The 24,880-nt window shown below is 40.2% G+C and overlaps 1 protein-coding gene across 1 annotated transcript in view; it reads right to left on the minus strand.

Annotated features, from left to right (window-relative positions):
* The window catches only part of LOC132401340 (collagen alpha-1(IX) chain-like), a 110,666-nt gene that overhangs the window by 53,161 nt on the left and 32,625 nt on the right, over positions 1 to 24,880 (minus strand). Inside the window, exons 14-22 of the mRNA XM_059983469.1 lie at positions 24,496 to 24,549; positions 20,424 to 20,477; positions 15,888 to 15,941; positions 13,996 to 14,049; positions 13,486 to 13,539; positions 13,336 to 13,389; positions 10,737 to 10,781; positions 9,307 to 9,360; positions 7,831 to 7,884 (exon numbers count right to left, since the gene is read on the minus strand). Of these exons, the coding sequence (XP_059839452.1) occupies positions 7,831 to 7,884; positions 9,307 to 9,360; positions 10,737 to 10,781; positions 13,336 to 13,389; positions 13,486 to 13,539; positions 13,996 to 14,049; positions 15,888 to 15,941; positions 20,424 to 20,477; positions 24,496 to 24,549 (477 nt within the window). The remainder of the gene's footprint in view (positions 1 to 7,830; positions 7,885 to 9,306; positions 9,361 to 10,736; positions 10,782 to 13,335; positions 13,390 to 13,485; positions 13,540 to 13,995; positions 14,050 to 15,887; positions 15,942 to 20,423; positions 20,478 to 24,495; positions 24,550 to 24,880) is intronic.

Here is a 24,880-nt window from a genome sequence, read left to right on the forward strand (position 1 = left end):
GTCCCTTCATGATGATTCTGGGCATTGGGTGTTGAAAAGACCCATGGATTGCTCAGAGACCTGTTTTACTGGCCCCGAATGAGGTTGAAGAATACTGCAAGTCATGCACTTGATGCATACGGCGGAAGACTCTGCCTACGCGGGCAGCTCCCTTGTACCACTTGCAGAGTGTGGGGTGACCCCTGGAACTAGTGTGTATGGATTTCCTGTCAATAGAACTTGATGTCAGCAACACGGCAAATGTCTTAGTCATTATGTTCCACTACACCAGATGTGCACAGTCTTTCCCTACCAAGGACCAGAGGGTGTCCATAGTGGCCAAAATTTATGGGAGACATATTTCATTTATTATGGCCTTCCCAGGTGGATACATATTGATCAGGGATGGGATTTCAAGAGCAGACTCATCCATGAGTTACTGGGCATGCTTGGAGTCGCGAAGTCAAGAACCACACCCTATCATTTGCAGGGTGATCCCCTGCTGGAGAGGTTTAATCGGATCTTGCTAGACATGCTTACTAGAATCAAGGAAATAAAAAGAGAAATGATCAAAAAGTGAGGTTTTCCCAACTCCTGCCAGGAGACTGAGCCCTCATAAGGAATTTGGGGCTACCTGGGAACCATAAGTTGGCTGACCGCTGGGCAGCTACGTCTTATGCTGTGAAGAGTCAGATGCCAAACCTACCAGTTTTCCGGGTAAAACCAGAGGATGGGAATGGGCTGACAAGATACCCATCAGAACCACCTACTGCCCCTGGGACAAGAGGAGCAGGTAGACATAGAACCTGACCTGGAGCCTATACCTAGTAAGAAGACTCTGTGGAAATGTGGGGTGACTGCAGGGCCCACAGCAGGAAAGGTTAAACTGGCTCCCACTCTGAGAGGAATAATGATTCGGAGGATGAGTACGTGGATGGGTGGTATATGCTGCCTTTAGCTAACTCCCCATTGATTGAGGAAGAGACTCCTAGCCCTTCTCTCGCTGAGTCAGGTGAAATTAGAGGGTGGGGGTGCTATCTGTGGACAGCCTGGGTTGCAGCGGGGCCCTGCAAGGGATGAAGTGGGGCTTGTCAAGGGGACCGAGGGGTCCGAGTTGCCAATGGGCATGTGAGAGGCCAGTGGAGGCCTCGCCAGGTAGACTAGAAATATCCCAGTAGTATCAAAACCTGAAGAGTTAGGAGAGGGGGGCAGAGGTCTCAGAGAATTAGCAGACCACCGGATAGGCTGGCCTATGTAGCACTGGGAAAACAGAGTGTGGCCCCTACCATTTTAGGAAGCTATGTCACTCACTGTTTTTTACACCTGGGTTGGACTTTGTACTTTTCAGGAAGGGCTGGCGAATTATCTCAACATCATGAGGACATGACTAAATCTGTTGGGGGGGGGGGAGAGTGTAATGCACTGTAAGGTTTCATGCTCATGTAATGGTTTACCTGTAGTAGCAGTGTTTGGGTTATGGCTAGAGATAATGGGGACTTTGGAACATGTGCAGGCCAATGAGGGGAGATGCTTTGCTTTCTTGTGTGCCCGAGCGAAGATTTTGCAATCTTTTGTTCCGCGGGAGATGGAGAGAGAAGATCCCAGAACGGGGAAGCCATAGTCTGCAATACAGAATGGACTTAGACTGGGGTTGGGAGTCGATGGCCAAGTGGAAAATCAAAGGAGAGCTAACAGACAGGAAAACTGTGAGATCCAACGTTGCACATTAGACTGTTTCATGAGAATGGGCTCTTTTTTTGTTTCTTTACTAACCTATAATCAAATTAAGAATTATAAAGCTCAATCATTTAATTGCGTATTGTATATTGTTTGCTATTTCGGGGTACTTGGACTTGGACAGGTTGGGTGAGTGGGCAGATGCAGTTTAATGTGGATAAATGTGAGGTTATCCACTTTGGTGGCAAGAACAGGAAGGCAGGTTACTATCTGAATGGTGTCAAGTTAGGAAAAGGGGAAGTATAACGAGATCTAGGTGTCCTTGTTCATCAGTCACTGAAAGTAAGCATGCAGGTGCAGCAGGCAGTGAAGAAAGCTAATGGCATGTTGGCCTTCATAACAAAGGGAGTTGAGCATAGGAGCAAAGAGATCCTTCTGAAGTTGTACAGGGCCCTGCTGAGACCACACCTGGAGTATTGGCCTCAAGTTTGGTCTCCAGATTTGAGAAAGGACATTCTTGCTATTGAGGGAGTGCAATGTAGGTTCACAAGGTTAATTCCCGGGATGGTGGGACTGTTATACGTTGAAAGATTGGAGCAACTTGGCTTGTATATACTTTATGCAGTCCAGTGTAGGTCTGCAGTCCAGTGTAGCTTTCTCTGTGTGTTTTTTTATTATTACGTAGTTCAGTCTAGTATTTTTGTACTGTGTCATGTAAACCATGGTCCTGAAAAATGTTGTCTCATTTTTACTATGCACTGTACTAGCAGTTATGGTTGAAATGACAATAAAAGTTGACTTGACTTGAATTTAGAAGTATGAGAGGGGATCTGATTGAAACATATGAGATTATTAAGAGATTGGACATGCTGGAGGCAGGAAACATGTTCCCAATGTTGGGGGAGTCCAGAACCAGAGGCCACAGTTTAAGAATAAGGAGTAGGCCATTTGGAATGGAGTTGAGGAAAAACTTTTTCACCCAGAGAGTTGTGGATCTGTGGAATGCTCTGCCTCAGAAGGCAGTGGAGGCCAATTCTCTGGATGTTTTCAAGAAAGAGTTAGATAGAGCTCTTAAAGATAGCACAGTCAAGGGATATGGGGAGAAGGCAGGAATGGGGTACTGATTGTGGATGATCAGCCATGATTACAATGAATGGTTGTGCTGGCTCGAAGGGCCGAATGTCCTGCTCCTGCACCTATTGTCTATTGTACTGGTTTGTAACAGGGGAACATATCACACAGCATCCATCCAAACAAGATTCATCAAGTTTGGCCGGGCTGGAGATGGTCTTCCCCTAGATTGAGCTACTAGCCAAACCTGAGGGTTACGAGACCATAAAACATAGGAGGAGAATTAGGCCACTCAGGCCATCGAGTCCACTCTGCCATTTCATCATGGCTAATTCCAGATCCCACTGAACCCTAAATACCTGCCCTCTCACCATATCCATTGATACCCTGACCAATCAGGAATCCATCAACTTCTGCTTTAAATATACCGTTGGACTTGGCCTTCACTGTAATCTGTGGCAGAGCATTCCACAGATTCATGACACTTTGGCAAAAAAAAATTCTCTTTAGGTCGTCCCTCAATTTTGAGACTCTGTCCTCTAATGTTGGAGACCCCCACAGAGGGAATATAGTTTCCACATCCACTGCATCCAGTCCTTTCAACATTCAGTAGGTTTCAATCAGATCCCCACACATTCTTCTAATTTCCAATGAGTACAGGCCAAAAGCTGCTAACGCTTCTCATATGTTAACCCCTTCATTCCCAGAATCATGTTCATGAATCTCCATTGACATTACATCTTTTCTGAGATAAGGAGCCCAAAACTGTTGACAATACTCCCAAGTGCAGCCTGACTAGTGTCTTAAAATATTCAGTATTATCTCCTTGTTTTTATATTCAATTCCCATTGTAATAAATACCAACATTGCATTTGCTTTCTTTCCCACAAACTCAACCTGTGAATTAACCTTCTGGGTATCTTGTACGAGGTCTCTTAAGTCCATTGCACCTCTGATGTTTGAATTTTCTCCCCACTTAGATAATAGTCCACACTATTGTTCCTTTTACCAAAATGCATTATCATACATTTCCCAACACTGGATTCCATCTGCCACTTGTTTACCCATTCTTCCAATTTGTCTAAGTTTTGCTGCAATCACATTGCTTCCACAACACTACCTACGCCTCTGCCCATCTTCGTATAATTCCACAGACTTTGCCACAAATTCATTGATTTCACTATCTAAATCTTTGACAAGCAATGTGAAAAGGAGCTGTCCCAATACTGACCCCTGAGGAAAACCACTAGTCAGTGGCACCCAACCAGAAAAGGCCTGCTTTATTCCCACTTCCTTCCATCCTGCCTGTCAGCCCCATTTCCCTATCTATTCCAGCATATTTCCAGTACCATCATAGGATTTTATCTTATTAAGCAGCCTCATGTGAGAAACTCTATCAAATGCCTTCTGAAAATGACATCCATTGCCTCTCCTTTGTCCACCCTGCTTGTTACTCCCTTGTAGAATTCTAACAGATATGTCAAGCAAGGTTTCCCTTTAGAGAAACCATTCTGACTTTGACTTACTTATCATCAGTCTCTAAGTACCCCGAAACCTAGTCCTTAATAATGGACTCTAACACTTTCCCAACCACTGAGGTTTGGCTAACTGGCCTAACTGGGGTGACATTTGCAATTTTCTAGTCCTCTGGCACCACACTTGAATCAAATTTATTATGAAAGGGAGGCATTATGAAAATCAGCCAGGAAAATGTTGCTGAGGCTAAGATCAGAATAGCCTCGATCTCACTAAAAGGTAAAGCAGGCACAAGGCTGAGTTCTGCTCCTATTTCTCATGTTCATATGTATAAAACAATGTTCTACTCTGCTTTCAAGGGCCTTTGAACTGTATTTAAATGTTTCATATGATCAAAGAATATCAGGTACAGTTCAAAAGAATTTTGAAAATTCTAATAGTAAAATTCATTTACAAAAATGAATTTTAAATTTGCTTGTTAAAACTTATTATAAACACCAAGTGTAATAAATGTCAGCAACCCCATTTAGATGACTGGGGTTGACCAATTTATGCCAGTCAATGCTGAGCAACTCAGTATGTTTTGTGCTCCAGCCTTCCACTCAGACCTTGGGTAGCTTATTTATGGCACCTGTGCTGATGCTTTGCAATATGGAATTCATGAGCAAGCTGGCAGTCAGATCCTAGCACATCTGACTTCAAGAATGGCTCTAATACAGTATTGTGCAAAGTCCTAGTTTTTTATATACAGTTTTAGATGGTATGACCTCCATAGCGGCCTGATCTCAACATCATTGAGGCTGTCTGGGATTACCTGGAGAAACAGAAGTAAACGAGACCGCCAAAGTCTGCAGAAGAACTGTGGCAAGTTTTCCAGGATGCTTGGAACAACCTACCAGCCGGTTTTCTTATAAAACTGCATGACACCTAAGAATATTAATACAGTCACACCAAATACTAATTTGATTTAGTTTTTTACTGCTATTTATAGTCTTTTTTTGATATTTAGAAACTTATCCTTTCATTATTTTTAAAAGCATCTTTGCTTTATAGATAATTTTTTACATGTGCCTATGACTTTTCAGTAGTACAGTATATACATTACAAGGCATGATGACGGAAGAACAGCACAAACCATTCCTCTGTGGTAGTTTTAACTCTTTTGAGCTCCCAATTCAGATACTTGTACAGCAGAGTTCATAAAAAAAATACAGAGCCAATAATCATGAAAACCTTGGAAAGATATTCCCTTTATAACCACCACTATCCTGTAACCCCAACCCACTACATTGGTTAGATTGATCATAGAGCTTGCATCTTCGGAAACAGCTCCATTTCTATCTTTAATATCTCTATTTTAAAGACCTTGACTTGGAGTTACATGCTGACTTAGGTTCTTTGCAGGAATGGGACCTGCTCTCGGGATGTCATGACTGGCCACTATTCGACATGCCAAGGACGCGGCCAAGAAGACTAATATGCCTTCAGGATTCCAGGATTTCATGGCTCTGTAGGCGAGTGGACTGAGGGTTGGTGCTGCCGTAGGAAATTGGTGTGTCATGGGAGGTGGAAGGTGATAAGCAGCAAGCTGGACGCTGTCTGTGTGCCTAGAGACCAGAGTTCTTTGGGCACAGAGCTTGGAAGAAATAACGCAACAGACTTTTAACATTGTAAATCAGCGAGTTGTTTGTTATGTCTCCCCTCTCACTGTGAAACAAGGACACCTCTTTTTCTCTTATTCAGGAGAGAGGTAGTCTTTTACCGTGTGACCAAGTAGTCTTTGGGGTACTGCAATTCTGTGTCTTTATTGAGGTGTTGCTGCACACTTCAGTGCTTGGTGGGGGGTGCTGTTGCATTTTTGCTGGTGGAGGGGTTGTTGCTCTGCTGCTGCTAATGTGTGAGTGGGGGGAGGGGAGCTGGGGGAACTTTGGGGTTCTAACATTTAGCTGTCATTCATTCTTTTGGGCACTCCTCTTTTCGTGGATGGTTGCGAAGAAAAAGAATTTCAGGATGTATATTGTATATATTTCTCTGACATTAAATGTACCTTTGAAACCTTTGAGTAGGTTAAAAGGTCAACACAGCATTGTGGGTGGAAAGGGCCTGTACTGTGTTATGATGTTGTATGTTCCATGTTTTATGCTCTGGTTGTTTGAAACTCTCCACAAGGAGTGAGAATATACAAAGTCTAGCCAAATATGTTATCTGTGATCCAACAAAGACTATTGAAGGAAACTTACAAAGTACCACAAATAAACTCTTCTCGGGATTCCAGCTGGGTACAGGTATTGTTTCATTGACTCACTCGACCATCATCATCAGGGATGTCAGCCAGGTGGTATTTATAGCCCCTTCGTCCATCCCTCCTAATTGGTTAGTCATCCCAATCAGGTTTCCGCTGTCCCATCTTGCTAACAATCAAATTCCTGTTCATATTTTTAGCAAGACCTTCTTTGTTAAAACTCTTTTCCTCAAGTTTTATTTCAATGGCTTCCTTCAGCAGGCAGTTCCAAAATACAATAGTGAGGCACAATAGTTTTGTGCTGTCAAAGTCAATCCTATGGCCATTGCAAATGCAAGGTTCTGCTACCACCGATTTCTCTGGGTAACCCAAACAGATACACATCCTGAGATCCCATATTTCAATTGTAAAAAGGGTGGGACAGCAGAAAACTGATTAAATGAGAACTAACCAATCAGGAGGGATGGACAATAGGAGTATAATTACCACTGAACTAGTCAAGTCCAGGCATCATCCCGAATGAAGATGGGAGAGTTTGTCATCGAAAAGTTGATTGAAATCAATACCTGTACCCAGCTGGAAGCCTGAGAAGAGTTTATTTGTCACATACGCCAGGAAAGCACAAGAACCTTTTTTAGAAAAACATCCTTCTGGTGCTCAGGTTGCACTTCTCTTACTTTAGCTTCCTGGATGTCCCCATGGTCAGTGTTAAGTTTTAAGGAACATAATAAAAGATAATGGAGAGGTAAAGAGAGTTAGTAAAGAAAATTCAAAGCTGAAGACTATCTGTGCATTAAAATTTGAAGTTTCCTCCCTAAACCTCACTACGTCTCTGTCCGCATTTAATATTTTCCATAAAATCTAATTCCTTGACCAAGTTTTTATACTAAAATAAGTCCTACAGTGACTAGGTCTTGAGAATTATTCTTGGTATTTTTGTTCTTGAAGGTAGCTTTAAAGCTGTTTCATATTTCTCACACAATTACAGGAAGTGTTGAATACAGTATTAAATTGTTAGCTTAGGTTAATTCAACAATGCTCACTCTGCACAACTAGAAAATGAAGCAAAATGTCACTAGGGTTTGGTCATATTTAATAATTTGCACAATTACAGTTAGGTGTATATGGTAATTTTCTGTTATTTGATGATTGTGCAGCTCTCAACGATCTCCAGTTCAACACCCAATTCAAAATACTGTATACATTGATTCAAATATGCAATTAAGTCACTCCTTGGCAATAACCACAAAGAATGTTTTGGTGACTACCAACTACAATTTATTATACTAACTCTGAGCAATCAAATACAAGAGATGCACCATTACATTGAATTTAGTTAGTTCTGGCAGATTAGTCAAAAGACAGTTAAATGATTAACTACTTACTGGAGGACCAACAAGGCCAGGTTCTCCTGAGTCACCTCGAGGACCCTGCTCGCCCTGTCATAATTATAGCAAAGAAAAAGACAACTTAAATTCCAGATCATGTCTCACAATAGTTTGGCTTGCAACAAAAGTGTATTGTTACTGTGGATTAATGCTCAAATTGGATGTGGAGTTGAATATTACATTGGGTCTAAAAGTAAATTTTCACTGTTAGCATAACCCTCATCCAGAATGATCAGATGAAAAAGGTTTCCTTTCTCCAGTGGTTTAGATCTCCATTGTGAAATGAATTTAAAGTTAATAGCTTCAATACCTTTAGGGAACAGTTTGATGAACATAAACAAAAAAGAATAAGAAAAGATATGGAGACAACTAAGAAATATAGAGCGGCAGAATTTTCATGTGGATAATGAACTCCTCACATTAGCAGTTGTTCAGGTTTTGTTTTACAGTGACAAAAGTTGGAGGTTTTTGTCATTTCAATATGGATATGAGGATCATGCTTTTTCTAAAATGTTTTTATCTCTTAATGTTGGTATGTGTCATGCAGCAACTTTCCCAAACAGCAATTCCTCAAATGTGAGCCTGCAAGATGAATGCAATTTAGACATTTGTAGCATATGGTTCTTCCCACCCTTTTTCTAATCTCTGAAAACTAAAATGTGAGCAGAGTTCCATCCAATTGGTCACTCAGGTTGGGCACTGAACTAACAACAGTCCACTGATGCCAAGGCATATTTATTGAATAGACATGAAAGATATGGGTGCACGGCAAGGCTCTGAGTAAAGAAAGGAAATTATTGATGAAAGTTAGGCAAGTTGGAGACAGCAGAAACAGTTATTACAGCTTTCTAACTTGAGCTTACATTACCTTACAAACAACATATCACCTGCAACAATGAACTTTAGAGGAAGTCACCAATTGAGGAGCCTACTAGCCAACAGTCAGGCATGTGACTATGTGAACCACAAGTTGACATTCACACTTATGATGCCTTGTAATGCATAATGATTATTGTATGACAACTGTGGAAAGCTAAACTGAGAAATCTAATCTTGTCAATTAAAGGCGGATAGTGATTTGGCAACCTTCCAAGAGGCTGGGAATAGGATTCCAGTAACTGGTGCATAGCTCAAATGGACAACATGTAGCTCCTATTTTATGTCATCCTTCACTAACTGAATGACCTAATGGTTTCAGGAAAAGCAAAATATAAAACTCACTGTTTGAATAGAAATATTCTTGTGATATGCTGTTATTGCTTGCTATTTATTGAATGTTCGAGTTATCCTTAAAATTCTCACATTGATATGGTTAAATCTGAGGACATGAAGTATTTCTAAACAAAAAATATATTAACAACAGTAAACATGTCCATGAATTAATTAGAAACAAAATATTTGAAAGAAATAATGAAAATTATACATTAAATGTTAAACACAGGTCCATATTAATATAACTTAAAACTAACTCACAGGTTTACCAGGTGATCCCATTGCACCAACCAAACCAGGGGGACCTTGATTACCCTGTCATAAAACAAGAACAATCAACACAAGTAAGAGAAAAGGTTGCTTAAAATTATTGTAAATAAGCACACAACATACAGTAATAGTAAAAATGTTATCCTTTTGTTCAGTGTGAACAATATTTTAATTTAGAAGAAATTAATGATTTATTTCAGTCAGCTCACGAAAGAACTAGTTCATCATTTCTCCGAAGGATTTGAAACTTCAAGTATATTTAATTATCTGAGCTTTGTGACTTGCTATTCTTCCAGTTTCTTTCAAATTGAAGTAAATCTGGAATGAATGAAGATTATTCACTCTATCCAGCTTTCACTCTGACTAATGCTGTCTTCAAGTCACTCATGTCACAGACCTTCCATAGTCTGAGCTGTAACAGATATTAACGCATACGATATTCTGAAGAAGGGGACTGAAAAGTTTATTTTTTTGTATGAAAACAAATCATGGAAAATTCCAAATTATCTAGGTATAATATTGCAGCTGTTACACATCTATTGTAGTGCTTAGCACAATGCTGTACAGCACTGGCTATAAGATTGGGATACGATTCCCAGTGCCAGTTATAAGGAGTTTGTATGTTCTCCCTGTAATCAGATGTTCCGTTTCCTCCCACATTCCAAAGACATACAGTTTAGGGTTATTAAGTTGGTGCCCAAAGCAAGGTGACATTTGCAGGCTGCCCAGCAGAATCCTTGTTGATCTTATTTGACACAAATGATGCATTTCCCTGCATGTTTTGATGTATGTGTGACAAATAAAGCTATGTTTTAATCTTTTATCTTTATATCAGATACCTTTTTTATGCTCATTGATTAGGAACCATTCTGTTCCACCTTCTCCATAATATTTAGCCCAATGTATTTCTTATCGGATCTTAAGTCTCATCACTAAACTTACAATCATTTGTGTATTCTGGCAGTTTTTAATAAATTTACTTGAATTGTTTTCTATTCTGTTCATAATATCTCATACAAAAATGAAGGTGTAGGCACAGAATGCTGGCAAAATATCATTCAAAAATACATTAAAAGCAATAAAATTGCAGTCACAATTAATAAAGTACCCACAGACAAAATATGAATTAGTTCTGTGCTGTGTAGCCTTCTCCCTGATTCATGCCCTCTACCCGATTCATGTCCTCTTAAAGCATGTCAGATAATGGGGAATCAGAAACAATGGATTTACCCTAAATTTTGATATCATATTTTTAAATTGTGTAGCTTAGAATTTTTCATACTACGTTCTCCTTCCCTTTTGCTAAAATTGGTTATTCTATACAAAAAAAATAATAAATTAAGAATTGGAATAAGCAGTTAATTGAAAATTTAAATTATTTCAGCATTGCAGGGATATTTAGAAAGAGAATAATTCCATACCTTTGCTCCAATTACACCTGGAAGCCCTGGAGATCCAGGCAAACCCTAGCGAATAAAAAGTATGTTGAACAACAAAAAAAATCTTCCTTAAATGTCACAACAGCTTATTAATTAAATATTGGATTAAATATAAATCATTGTACAGCTGATTCCCAACTCCAGCCATATGGATATTTCAAGTAGGAGTAACAATCTCAGCTAGAACCAGTTTAAGAAAGTGTTAGTCAAAAGATGGTTTTAAACTTTTTTCAATTGCATAGACAAACAGATGCGCTGGACGTCAGACTCCCTGGCTAGAGTAACCTGTGAGCATTGCATATCCTCCCAGTGGTCACCTGAAATATTAACATTTACTTCCCATAATGCTACTGGCCAGCCTTATTTAGTGCCCTGAATGTAATTCCTAAAGGAACTATTTTATTCTAATAAAATGGAATACAAATAATTATATAATAGTACTTTATAAAGTATATTTATTGGAAAAATTGGAAATCCATCTGCTTGTATATGCTGAGAACCTTCGTAACCATAAAGCAGTACAAGTATTCCTTTGATTAGGGTATATCTGGCTTAATTCTACATTCTGCAGCATTCATTGTCTTCTATCTCCTTATTTTTGTCTTACACTAATTTCTTTTCACAGTAGGTGTTTTTTGATCTGCTACCTTTACAGCACAAATAGTTTTTGACAAAAATAACGTAGGAAATATTATTGTTTTTGTCTGCAAAAGGAATTGAGACATTCCTTATCCTTTAGCAAAAATGCAAGACAAAGCTTCCAAATATTTCTACTCATTATTCTCAAATATTTGCACTCCGTGTTTTTTCCCCTAAGTACCTGTCCACCTCTAATTTCTATTCTTTAGGTCCTGGAGTGCCCTTTTCCCTACCAATTTATATGTCCAATACTTCCTTATTGAAACTTTTCAATCTGAAATACTGAGACAATCCAAGTAAAAGGCTCTTGGGATTCTATGTGACTGGGTGTGAATTGCTTTGTCACCATTCACTCCAACATTTTCCAATATACCATCTTCCTCCATTTACTCTCTGTATTGGTATATTTCTACAGAGTCAGCCTTACATTTCCCTTGCCTCACCACAGCAGTTCAGTAAAATAGCCAGCCCAACCCCAATACCATCATCAGAACAGGTCATTCTGTGCCTTGACTAACAGAAACTCCACAATTTTGCTGTTGATCTCTCAAAGAGTCTAATAACAGCTGACAGCAGCATCCCTCGACCATGCTGAGCATGAGGCCATGGCAGAAAAGTTCCTTACCACCACACCTAAGATGTTACAATCTCCTCACACAAGTGAAAATCTGATTTCTGACTGCCATCCACAGACTTCAATTTTCAATAGTTTTGTAGTTGTTCTCCTGAGAGCAATACTACCAAAACAATGCTAGTCCTGCTCAACTGTCCATGCTGCCCTGCAGTTCCTGTAATGATCCTCCGTATCTGGGAAAATCAACATACTCAACAACAAATCCATGGGCCTTGTCTCAATTCATCACCATTCTCTGTTGATTCTTACCTCCCTCCATTCTTCCCTTGGAAGCTGTGTTTTCAGTTCAGTCCCATTTCCATCTACACACTGTGGACCACCCTACCGGCTTGGCTGACATCCCCAGGGCCAGTGCTGCTCCAGAAGCATGTGAGGAGCAATAAATACTCCCCGCTGGTCGAGAGGGTTCACCTTCTACATGCGAACCAGTATGCCTATGTGGTCTTATCTGATGGGCGGGAGGACATGGTCTCTGTCCACGACCTGGCGCCCGCAGGAGCAGCAGACCACTACCCCGAACACTCCACAGTAACTATGAACCCTGTACCCGAGGTGACACCGCACACACCGAGCCCTACACAGACTCCTCACGACACTCCTATAACGGGCGTCTCGCACACGCATATACCAGGTGCCTCGCACACGCATGAGGGATCACTGATGCCTAGTGGGCTGACACCTCCAGTTAGGCCAGAACCAGCACAACCACCGGCTCCAGTGCAATCACCACCGACACCTGTGCTGACACCTCCGGTTAGACCGGAACCAGCACAACCACTGTCTCCGGTGCAATCACAGCCGGTGCTACGTAGATCGCAGCGACAGATTCGACCACCTGATAGACTTAACCTGTAAATATACTTGTAAGAAATTTCGCCGCATGGGGACTCTCTTTTAAAACAAAGGCGGGGGGGGGGGGGGGGTGAATGTGGTGAATTACATATACCTGTCTGGACACGCCCCCCCCCCTGCTGACTGCTCCTGTGGCTCCTCCCACTGACCGTGGCTCCTCCCATGGACCCCGGTATAAAGGCGATTGGGGACACCGCCCCGGCCTCAGTCTCCAGGATGCAGTGTGGTGGTCAATTGCCGCTTGTTCTTTCTTCCAGCCAATAAAAGCCTATATCTCACCTCACGTCTCGGAGAGTTATTGATGGTGCATCACACACAATTTAAAATCTACACCAACCACCGCTTATGCAACACTTTCAGTAATTTCCTTAACATTCTTCTGCCTGATTAGACTACTGCTTTAATAAACATGACTCTAGCAGCCTATGGTTTTGTACAGATAAAATTTGTACATACAGGCAGACCTCGAGGTCCTGCTTCACCTTGGACACCCGGCTTGCCAGCTACACCCTGGAAAGATCAGAGGCAGAAGGGTTAATTACATGTGACTAATATAAATGACTAATTGCAAGATGAAACAAAGATTATAACATAGTAGAGGTTTACCTTTGATCCGGGCATTGCAGGAATACCATCTCGTCCATCAATACCAGGTAAACCCTAATGAATAAGATAAGAGTTTCTGAAACACTATGCTTGGTTATCATATATAAAAAAATACTACAGTAGGTTAAGAAATGCAGGAGAGTAACAGGGTTCAAACAATGGAGAAATTACCATTTGCAATAACTACAAGAACAGGCGTTGTTGGAAGGACTCAGTAAAACAATCAACATTTGAGGAGAGATACATTAATCTCATGCTTCTGGCAATTCTAACAGAACGTTAATTTACTCCATCTCTGTACAGTTACTATTATCTGGCTCTGAAATTATTTCACTAATATTTTTATTTCAGATTGCAAGATTAACAATTTATATTTAAAATTTACAGTTTCATTTTGTATGGTTGTGGTTCGAGTTTTACTTTTGTAACAGTAGAAATGCAATGAACTTAGAAGATTTAACTTTTATATCATGGTTACCATGTAAAAAAAATGACAAAAAATATACTCACAGACTCTCCTTTAGATCCTGGAGAACCTCTAATTCCTCTGGGACCAGGGCGACCCTGCAGATAAAATAAAGAGGGTCAATAGACTAAACAACACATACAAAATGCTAGAGGAACATAGCAGTTCAGGCAGCTTCTATGGAAATGAATAAATAATTGATGTTTCAGGCCAAGGCCCTTCTTCAGGACTAAGTCATACATAATTTCCTCCATGCACACAGGCACCTGACGGTAACCCCTAACTAATCAACTTTGGAAAAAAATTAACTTTCCAGCCATGCCAGAAGGTCTTGGATGTGTGGGACCGGGTAATGATCAAGGTTGATGGACTTGTTAAGGCGTTGGTAATCACCACATGGGCAGCAACCAACATTGGACTTAGGTACTACATGGAAGGGTGAAGCCCAGGGGCTACTCTGCCAGGTCTTTCCATGTTGACAAACTCAGCCTTCGTGGTTGCCAGCTTTTCTGAGTCCCTTGTACGCACACGGGCACGGACTGTGGTGTTCAACCCCTTATTTTGTGACTGTACTGGTGAATGGGGGCTTGGTGAAGTTTGGGAATTCGCCCAGCAGTCAAGTAAACTCACATGCGGTGGTGCATGCACCTGACATACCGGGGGAGCAGGGTAACAACCAAAAGCCCTTAACTTCGACAAGCCAACAGTACTTAAAACTGACCAAAAGTCCTTGGGCATACAGGATATCTGCACTGAGCAGAAGTCAAGCCACTTTAGCCAGGATGAAGTCCAATGTGTAACGTCGCCCACTGAAACAGAGTGTCACCCATCTTGTCCCGTAAGTCTGTTTCTTGCTGCCATTGGAGGCTTCCAATGAGATTTTATCGCTGTTTGCCTCTTCATTAATTGGTGATGCTGGGAGCACACTCAATTGAGCACCCATTTCACATAAGAAGCGGTGCCCTGAAAGGCTGTTTGTAAAGAACAGTGGACATCCTTGGCAGCTGGAACCCAAGGTGTTCACAGACCTCTGATGTCCCAATAGGCTGGCATTGACAAAGCTACAATGCAGACAGCACTTCCTAGCAAAGCAAACATGGTAAAAGCACTGGCCCGGCCTGCTGTTTCGCAGGCGTGGGCATCCTTATGTTGGGGGACTTGCTGACTGGGCTTATTGAGGTAGAGAAAGGAAGAGGAATGATGTACTGCTGCCTAGCTGAGTGTAAACTATCAGCCATCTTACCAAACTCCTATAGTCAATCACAGGTGCATAAGCAAGGACTATGTGAACTTGATCAGGCATTTGCTACATGAAGAATACTTTAAAAATAAAATAAGGATGGTGATTTCCCAGGAGAGATAGCCTGTGGTCCATTAGCTCTAAAGGCCTAGCATCACTGAGACCGGGTAAGGACAGCAACTGTTTGGCATACTGAAACTCCAGTAGTAGAAAAGTCTGTTAAAAGTAATTTTTCAGCGATTGGTATTTATAGTGCCAAGGAAACTCCAAGGAAACTCTTGGTAGCTGTGGAACTGCTGAGTTACGCTACCACGTAGTAGAATTTGGTGTCATCGGTGATGGTTTTTCACAGAGCGAACCGGGCCTCAGATTGTACAAATCAAGCAACTGCATTTTGCTGCCACAACTCTGGCAGTTTCAAATCAACTGCATTGGCTGACATGCCAAATAACTCTGGAATCATCCTAAAGCATTGGGGTCACCAATATAGGCTTTCACAAATAAAATGGTGAGGCGTTTTATGTCTAATGAAACCCAAAACACATTTTATTAAACTCCAAAACCTAAACACGAAAGTGCGCTAAAAATCTTTACGTAACAACATCATCATGTCAGACCAGCTTCTTACAGCAAGACTACAACTCAATATCAGTAGTTGTGAATTATGTACATTGGTACATTAGCCTACACACTTACCATATCACCTTTGGGGCCAGGCTCACCCAGCAGGCCTCGTGGCCCTATGTCTCCCTGAAGAAGAAAAAAGAACTGTCACACCTCTGTGCAAAACATTGCAATGAAAAAGCATCTATATTTATCATTACAGCATGAATTCCTTCAAATTATCAAAGTTTAAAGTAAATTTATTAGCAAAGTACATATGTGTCACCATATACAACCCTGAGGTACATTTTTTGCAGGTATTCACTGTAAATACAAGAAACACAATAGAATCCATGGAAGACAGAACCCAACAGGTCAGCCAAAAATCACTGTGCAAAAGACAACAAATAGTGCAAATGCAAAAAGAAAATAACAATAATAATAGTAATAATAATAATAATAATAATAATAATAATAATAATAATAATAATAATAATAATAAATAAGCAATTAATGCACACAGGGTGTTTGGCAGTCTTTTTTTTATTAAATAGGTCCTTTTGGACTTCTTGTTTAGTGGCTGCTTGTATCTCAAGGTTGTAGAATGTATGCATAGTTAGTCTATTGATTGTGGGAACACATTCAGTGATGGGCTGAGTGAAGTTATCCTCTAGTTCTAGAGCCTGATGGCTGAGGGGTAATAACTTCCTGAACTTGGAGTTGTGAGTCCTGAGACTCCTGTACCTTCTTCCTGATGGCAGCAGTGAGAAGACAGGATGGCCTGGATTGGGGGAGGGGGTGAGTCCTCGACGGGTGAAGCTTTCCTGCGACAGTGCTCGATGGTGGGGAGGCTTTACCTTTGATCGACTGGGCTGTATCTACTACATTTTGCAGGCTGCCTTTGCTATACTTATTTATGATTAAAGTAATTAATATTCAGTGTTGACAAATTTCACTATTTAGAAAATTAGAAAGGAAGTCAAGAATGATCCAGAGCAAAGGTTTGCTCATTTGGTCAGGAATGGATAAAGACTTTTAAACAACACTGCTTCTGCTTTTTTGAAATTACTAGTGTTAAATTAAAGGTGAAATATTATTTTCAATTTTACATTAAATTAGACATGATAGAGGTATATAAGGTATTAAGAGGAAAATATAGAGTGGACAGCCAGCGCCTCTTCCCCAGGGCACCACTGCCTGAGTCAGTGGTGGAGGCAGATACAGTATTGAAATTTAAGAGACTACTGGACAGGTATATGGAGGAATTTAAGGTGGGGGGGTTATATGGGAGGCAGGGTTTAAGGGTTGGCTTAACATTGTGGACCGAAGGGCCTGTACTGTGCTGTACTATTCTATGGTCTATGAGTTAAAGGAAATCATGCATTCAAGAACACACTTTTAACAGTATTACAACTTTAAATTTCTCTTTACAATTATAATATGGTACATTAAAATTTTCACCATCAATCCTCATCCTTCACATTCAATTTGAACTAGTTCATTTAGTGCTGATCATCTTTGCTATACTTACTTATGATTAAAGTAATTAATATTTAGTGTTGGCAAATTTTCCTATTTAGAAAATTAGAAAGGAATAAGTAAAGATCTCATGGAAATTTGTGTTTGCTGTTGGTGTCTTGTTAGTGTTTTTTTCTTAGCCACATTCTGAAAAATAGATTGACTTAAATGACATTTCAGCTCAAGACAAAAAGTACATTCCCTCATATGAAAGGGTAAAGAAAGGCCCGTTCCTTACATCAGATCACATTGGAACTAGATTGCATAGGGCCAGAGAATGAGTGAAGGATTAACGTGACACTTCTTGGCAGAAAGAAGACATCGTCTCAATGATTCACAGAGAGAATATGCAAACACCACACAAATAGCTCCTGAGGTTGGGATTGAGCCCTGGTCTCTGGTTCTGTAAGGGAGCAGCTTTACTATTTGAGTCACTGTGCCAACCAAAATACTGTAAAATAAACACTTCTCATCTGTATTCACTGTACAGAAGGTCATCATAATTGGAGAATTCAAAGGGCTGGATTCCAGAACAAATTACCATTGGAAAAGAGAAAATATGATATTGTAACAACCACCAAGACAAGTTGAAAATGGTGCAGGACTTAGAAACTTAACATTGCAGCACATATACATTTCAGACATGATGTGAGGTAGGGGGGTGTGGATGCAAAAGTTGAAGGACATTGCATTATTGAGGGGGAATGCCTTAGAAGGCTCTTCAAATTTGGAAGTTACGCTTTAGGTGGATTGAGCGGAGATGCTTGATGAAGCAGTTCCCCAATTTACGATGGGTCTCACCAATGTTGAGGAGGCCGCATCATTAGCACTGAACACAATAGGCGACCCCAACTGATTCACAGGTGAAGTGTTGCCTTACCTGGAAGGACTGTTTGGAACCCTGAATGGAGGCAAGGGAGGAGGTGAATAGGCAGGTGTAGCACTTTGGCCACTTGCAGGGTTAAGTGCCTGAAGGAAAATTAGTGCGGAGATACGAATGGACAAGGGAGCCACAGAGGGAGCGGGGAGAGCAGGAAAGGGGAAGAGGTAAAGATCTGTTTGGTGGTAGGATCTCTTTGGAGATAGCAGAAGTTGTGGAGGATCATAGGGTGATAGGTAAGAACAAGAGGAATTCTTATCACTGTTAAGGCAGTGGGGAAATGGGGTGAGTGCAGATGTTCAGAAAATGGAGGAAATATTGGTGAGAGAAGCATCAATAGTGGAAGAAGGGAAACCCTGTGCTTTGAAGAAGGATAACTGAACTGAGAAAAAGGAATAGCATTTTTACAGAAGACAGAGTAGGAAGAGATATAGTCAAGATAACCATGGGAATAGGTAGATTTATAAAAGATGTCAGTAAGCTCTTTGTCTCCAGAGATGGAGAAAGAGATATCGAGAAAGGGAAGGAGAATATATGAAAGCAGGCATTAGGACATGCACCATTGGAATTCCTTAGTCCAGGTAAATCTACTCCTTGTTGGTCTGTGTTTTGTCAAGGAAGAAACGATGAATTCCTTCCCAAAATATATCTGTGGCCAAATGAATACTGTGAACAGTAAGACAGTGCAAATGGCTCTTCTGGAGAGATGTAGAAGCATCATATTTGATCTATAGTCACTGGCAATGCAGCTCTGGTGCTCCTTTGCAACTGTAATTGTGCTGCTGAACAAGGCAGACCACTTGGTGCAGAGTCACTAAAGATATGGCTCGCTGGCTTGCCTATTAGTCAATAATTCCCTGTATAATTTTACTGGAAAAGGGCTCCTATTTAGAACCTTTCCACATCTTCCAAATTCAGATTAAATGTCTTTAAATTTGAAACTGATCTTTATTTAAGAATCTATTTCAGTTCCTCAGAAAACAGCATGTATTACCAATTTAAATGACTAATTTAGAATGTAGTAGCAATGAGCAGTCCCGGTAGAATTTATGTTTCATCACATCCATGCAAAGTATTTGTAAATTCAAAGTAGTATCAGATGAAAGAATGGGAGCAGTGCGGAAAAAGTGTATTTTGGACATATTCATAATTATGCATATTTAACTAAGTTACATTTAAAATAAAGATGCACAATGAATTGCCTTCAACTTAAATGCATCCCTGAAATGTGGTATAAATGGAATGTACTGAGAATTTACTGGATATGAGGATTAAAGCAGTAAATCTAAACCACACATCATTATGCAATCTAGATGTAGATGAGTACTCTAACAGGCGCTCTGGAGTGGTGTGCTCTAACTATATTCCACTTTATATTTTCAGATGCATGACCCAAAATATACAGTACATTACACTTTTCTTCTTTGGTTGTCCATCGGAATCTGATGACAACATCCACTCCTTTAACGGTGAGATCTTTGATGACTATGCAGTCCTATCCTGGACCCACAAGTTCTATTGCATGTGGGACATTTGTGGTAGTGGTGGTAGTGATGGCAATCATAGCTGCATTTCTCCTGGCTCTCTTCTGGTTGTTCTTTCCATCTCCAGAATATGAACCCCATCCCTACATAGCTGTCGCCAAGTGTTACAGACAGCAGCAACATCCTCCAGGTCCTCAGCAATACACTAAGATTGCTTAGACACACAAACTTCCACCCAGAAAACACTGCTTGCCCTAATTCCAACTCTTTGCCAACTTGCCAAAATTAAGTAAATAAGGTAAGTAGGTCTTTGCTTAAAGTGCAATCTTGCAATTCACAAACTATCATTTCAATCTATTACAGTAACAATAATTTAAAAATAATTAATTAGTTGAGAACCGTTTTGAGATGCCATAAAGTCACAATATTGACATTATTCAGGGTATTTCATTGGTAGTAATTAACAAAAGCAGAATCTAACATAACTAAAATAGTGTTGCAACATTACTGTCCAAAAATCTGTGCTGGAGTTTATACTCCACATAAGCGTCTCCCACAAATCTGCCCCCCCATCACCCTATTTCATTTCACTCTGTCAGCATATCCTTTCATTCTTTCCATTGATCTTGGTTCTCCTTGAGTACAGCAATACTATTCACCCAAATTATTCACTGTGGTAGTTAGTTTCACCCTCCACCCTCTGAATTAAGATAAAAGGAAGGAAGTTTAAAGAGAAAATCTACTTACAGGTGCACCGATAGGGCCGACACCACCAGCTTCACCAACTTCTCCTCGAGGTCCCTGCAGAAATAAACCAAAGAGTTTCAGAAGGGAAGAAAGAAAACAATATTCAATAACAAATCTTCTCAGAGCAGGAACAATAAGTTATAAAGATGGAAGTATTAGCATGTCTATTAGGAACTCTGACCATTGGCCATAAAATTTTGTGACTTACCAGTCCTAATCAAAATTCGGCATTGCTTGAAATGAATGAACTCAAATTATGACATCACGTTCTACAGCTTCCTATATTGTACCTGACAGGCAGAACTGCTAATTGCTGGCAACATACATAAACTCAGCTCTTCTTTAGCTAAGCAAGGTTGATTTATGGTTCTGTAGGATTGGTGTTTAAAAATGTATCGTGTTCTTTATAAAATATATATTAATTATTGTCAGTTCTCTTGATATAAGTGATTAAGAGAATAACAACATCTCTGCTATGCACTGTAACTGCAATCTATGCCATTCATTGCAAGTGTGCAATCTGGACCCAGAACTACACTTGCCTTTTCCCATGGCTGCACTTAAAATTTACATTTGCATGGACTCAAACAACTTGTGAATCTGGTTCCATAGCCACCCTGTGAAGAGAACTGATCCATAAGCAGAGCAATTCCTCAGGGCTGAACACCCTAACAAGCCTTTTGATAACTCATTGCTGTCAATGGTCTCTTCAGCTACAGTGGATTCTGGTTAATCGGGCCATCGATTAATCATGGGAAGCTGCTTATTCTGGACAATCTTAAAGAACAAATACTAATCAAAACGTAGCCAAGGTTCCCTTTATGTATTTGGGACACTATGCCACTTACTCAGTGCAGGAGATTGTTGCCAGTTTCTAACTAGTGTCAGACACATGCACAGTGTAGCTGTTAGACACTTCGCCGTGCTTAGAGTGAAAAGTTTTTAAATAGGCATCAGTTGCATGTGCTTGTGTTGAAAAGGCAGTGTTTTTTGTCACAGACAGTTGTTGAGAAATAAGCAGTAAAACAATTCCGAGCTGCTTCCTCATTGAGATTTCAAGCATCCAAGCTTGGAGATGTCATGAATGGTCACAAGTGAAAATGAAATTATTTCACTACTTCAGCAAGTTAGGAACTATGAAAAATTAAGGTATGAACAATAATCTTGAATGTTACAATGACAATTAAGATTTGAAGGATGCAATAGTCGATAGCATTGTATGAAGGCAGACCATTTTCTACACTGTGCCTGCACTGATTTTGTTCATTTACAGAGAATCAAAAGAACATGTCAGCATGCACTGGATGAATTGCTCCATCAATAAATACTGGGAACTCATACACAGTTTCATGGGACTGCAGTAGAATTGATGGTATTCTAATTTGTTCTGTAATTCAATTAAATACATAACTTGTTACTCAGTTAAATGGTAGTTTGCATTTTTATACTTTTTTTACTACTTCTATGAAACTATGGCTAATTGGTGCAGCCATTTAATTTGACCAAAAAGTACTGGTCCTGGTATGTCCCAATTAATTGGAATCCACTGTATTTAAAGTCTCTGATAACCAGAGATATTTCAAACAGCCCAAACAAATTTAAATTATTAACATAAATTAGAATGTATTTAATAAAAATATAAAACCACCATATATTAATTTAACTTGTTAATATATTTTTTAATCTCTAGCTTATGATGGGGCCAACAACCTTTGCAATTAATGTCAATGACCACACTCAGATGAATACAGTTGCACTACTTATGAAGAGCCTGGATGCAAGATATATCCAGTCGCTCTGTTCAGGATGCCTGTGGGACTACTTCAGTAAGTTATGCCTCTGTTCAGGATGTGCTGAGTCCAGCCAAGGAACAAATTGCAAGACTCTGATTTGCAATTTAGTGCTTGAGTGCTGAATCAAAGTCAAACTGACCCAAAGGTTAGTCTTTATAGTCAGTTCAATGACTGTTAGCACAGATTGTGGGTGACATGCACATAACCAGCAAAAAGGATTCCCAATTCAATTCTTCAATCACTTGCTGCCCTTAATTGTCTACATATTGTCACCTATAGCAGCACACAGACTGCACAAAATATATAAAGGTACTTTCACACTTCTTGTATTTCATGCAGTTGTAGTTTACCATAGTAATCACAAAAGGTTGGTTTGCAGGTGCAGCAGGCTATCAAAAGGCAAATGGAACATTGCCCTTCATTGCTAGAGGGACTGAATTTAAGAGCAGGGAGGTTATGCTGCAACTGTACGGGATACTGGTGAGGCCACACCTTGAGTGCTGCGTGTTGTTCTGGTCTCCTTACTTGAGGAAAGATATACTGGCTTTGGAGGTGGTGCAGAAGAAGTTCACCAGGTTGATTCCAGAGATGGGGGTGGGGGGGTGGTTAGACTATGAGGAGAGATTGAGTCACCTGGTACTGTACTCGCTGGAATTCAGAAGAATAAGAGACTTTATAGAAACATATAAAATTATGAAAGGGATAGATAAGTTGTTTCGATTGGTAGGTGAGATTCGAGGGAGAAGATTTAGGATGGAGACGAGGAGAAACTGCTTTTCCCAGAGGGTGGTGAATCTGTGGAATTCTCTCCTCAATGAAGCAGTGAAGGCTACCTCAGTAAGTATATTTAAGACAAGGCTAGATAGATGTTTGCATAGTAGGAAAGTTAAGGGTTATGGGGGAAAGGCAGGTAGGTGGAGATGAGCCCATGGCCAGATCAGCCATGATCTTATTGAATGGTGGAGCAGGCTCAATAGGCCAGATGGCCTACTCCTGCTCCTATTTTTTTTATGTCCCTATGTTATTATCTATGATATTCTTGATTGTACAATGCTAGAGTTTGTTCTTCAGTGCGTCAAATAGGTATACAGCAATCTCTGGCAGCACTGTCACAGCCCCTCATTAACAATGCTCTAAAGTGTGGAGAATCATGCCCTGAGCTGCACCGTACAAGAGCTCCTGGCAATTGTATGTCTAATGTACATCACAGTGCACAGTCGGAAAAGGCTTACATGCACAAACAGCCGCGAAGTCCTTTAGTCCACTGCTTCCCATCACTGTAGGTTGCAGGAAATGGTCAGGGACAAGAGAAAACTCTGCAGATGCTGGTCCAAGGCAACACACACAAAATGCTGGAGGAACTCAGCAGACCAGGCAGCACCCATGGAAAGGAATAAACAGTCGACGTTTCGGGCTGAGATCCTTCATCAGGACATACTTCTCATCTTTTTTTCCAGTCCTGATGAAGGGTCTGGCCCAAATTCCTGACTGTCTATTCCTTCCCACAGATGCTGCCCAACCTGCTGAGTTCCTCCAGCATTTTGTGTGTGTTGCCTAGTAAGTGGTCAGGAATGGAGGAGGGAAATAATAAAGGGGCTAAGCATAGTTTGAGGAATGGGAAAAGATTTGTAAAGAGATGAAATTTTAAATAAGAAACTAAGTGAAAGAGATAAATATTTTGGATTCTCCAACAGAAGCAAGGATACTAATACACAAAACATCCACTCCAAGTTAAGGCCTGCTTCTGTGTTCAAGGCCTGCACCATGACAATTACACTTCATTTGAACTGTGAACCTAATTCAAAAATCTGATATACAAGGGTTTTAAGGATTTTTTTTACCTTCTGCACAAATTCAGTAATAAATTAAACAACCAATTCTCAGTTATTTTCTGCACATTTGCTGTATGGGACATCAGTAACAATTCTTTTGCCCCCTCCTACCACTTATGGTATTTCAGTGATATAAAATATACAGGATTAATGGTAACTCAAGTGGTCCATCATAGGAATGCTGTTATTCCCACAGTCTTACATTCTCCTAATTAGCCCCGTTCCAGTATTAAGCCAACTTCCTTACCAAAAATAGACATTACATATAATTGTTAGGAAATAACATTAAATTATATCATTCAGCATGCCAAAGAAAGATTTCTTTATAAGCAAACTAACAAGGCATTAAAGTACTTTTGGTATTCCTTTCACAGAGTTATGGTAAAGGGTTTGCACACTTATTCAGGACAAAGACCAATTTATTTCAATGGCATCAAATGAACTTACCATATCACCCTTTTGACCCTCCATGCCAATATATCCTCTTGGGCCTTGTGATCCCTAATATTGATAAGAAAGCCCATTTTATATGTGCTATTATTAGGAAAACACAAAAATGCTTGTGGCAAATATGAAGTAAAGTTTGTATTTTTTTATCATTGCCAGCCACAGCACTTCATCAGATTTTTAATTTCTACAGCCTTCTCACACAACACTGAAAAATGCAGATTCTTTTTGTGCACAGTTCCTCATCACAAGGCTTCACCAACATGTGGAAAAGAACATACTGGCTGCAACAAAAACTAAATTTCTGAATATATAGTGGATTGATTGTTAACAAATGCGGTATAGTACATCCATTTGAAAGTTACCATTCAGGGAAAAACATTAA

The sequence above is a fragment of the Hypanus sabinus genome, chromosome 10 (genome assembly GCF_030144855.1).
Source record: "Hypanus sabinus isolate sHypSab1 chromosome 10, sHypSab1.hap1, whole genome shotgun sequence".
In the NCBI taxonomy this organism is placed as follows: Eukaryota; Metazoa; Chordata; class Chondrichthyes; order Myliobatiformes; family Dasyatidae; genus Hypanus; species Hypanus sabinus.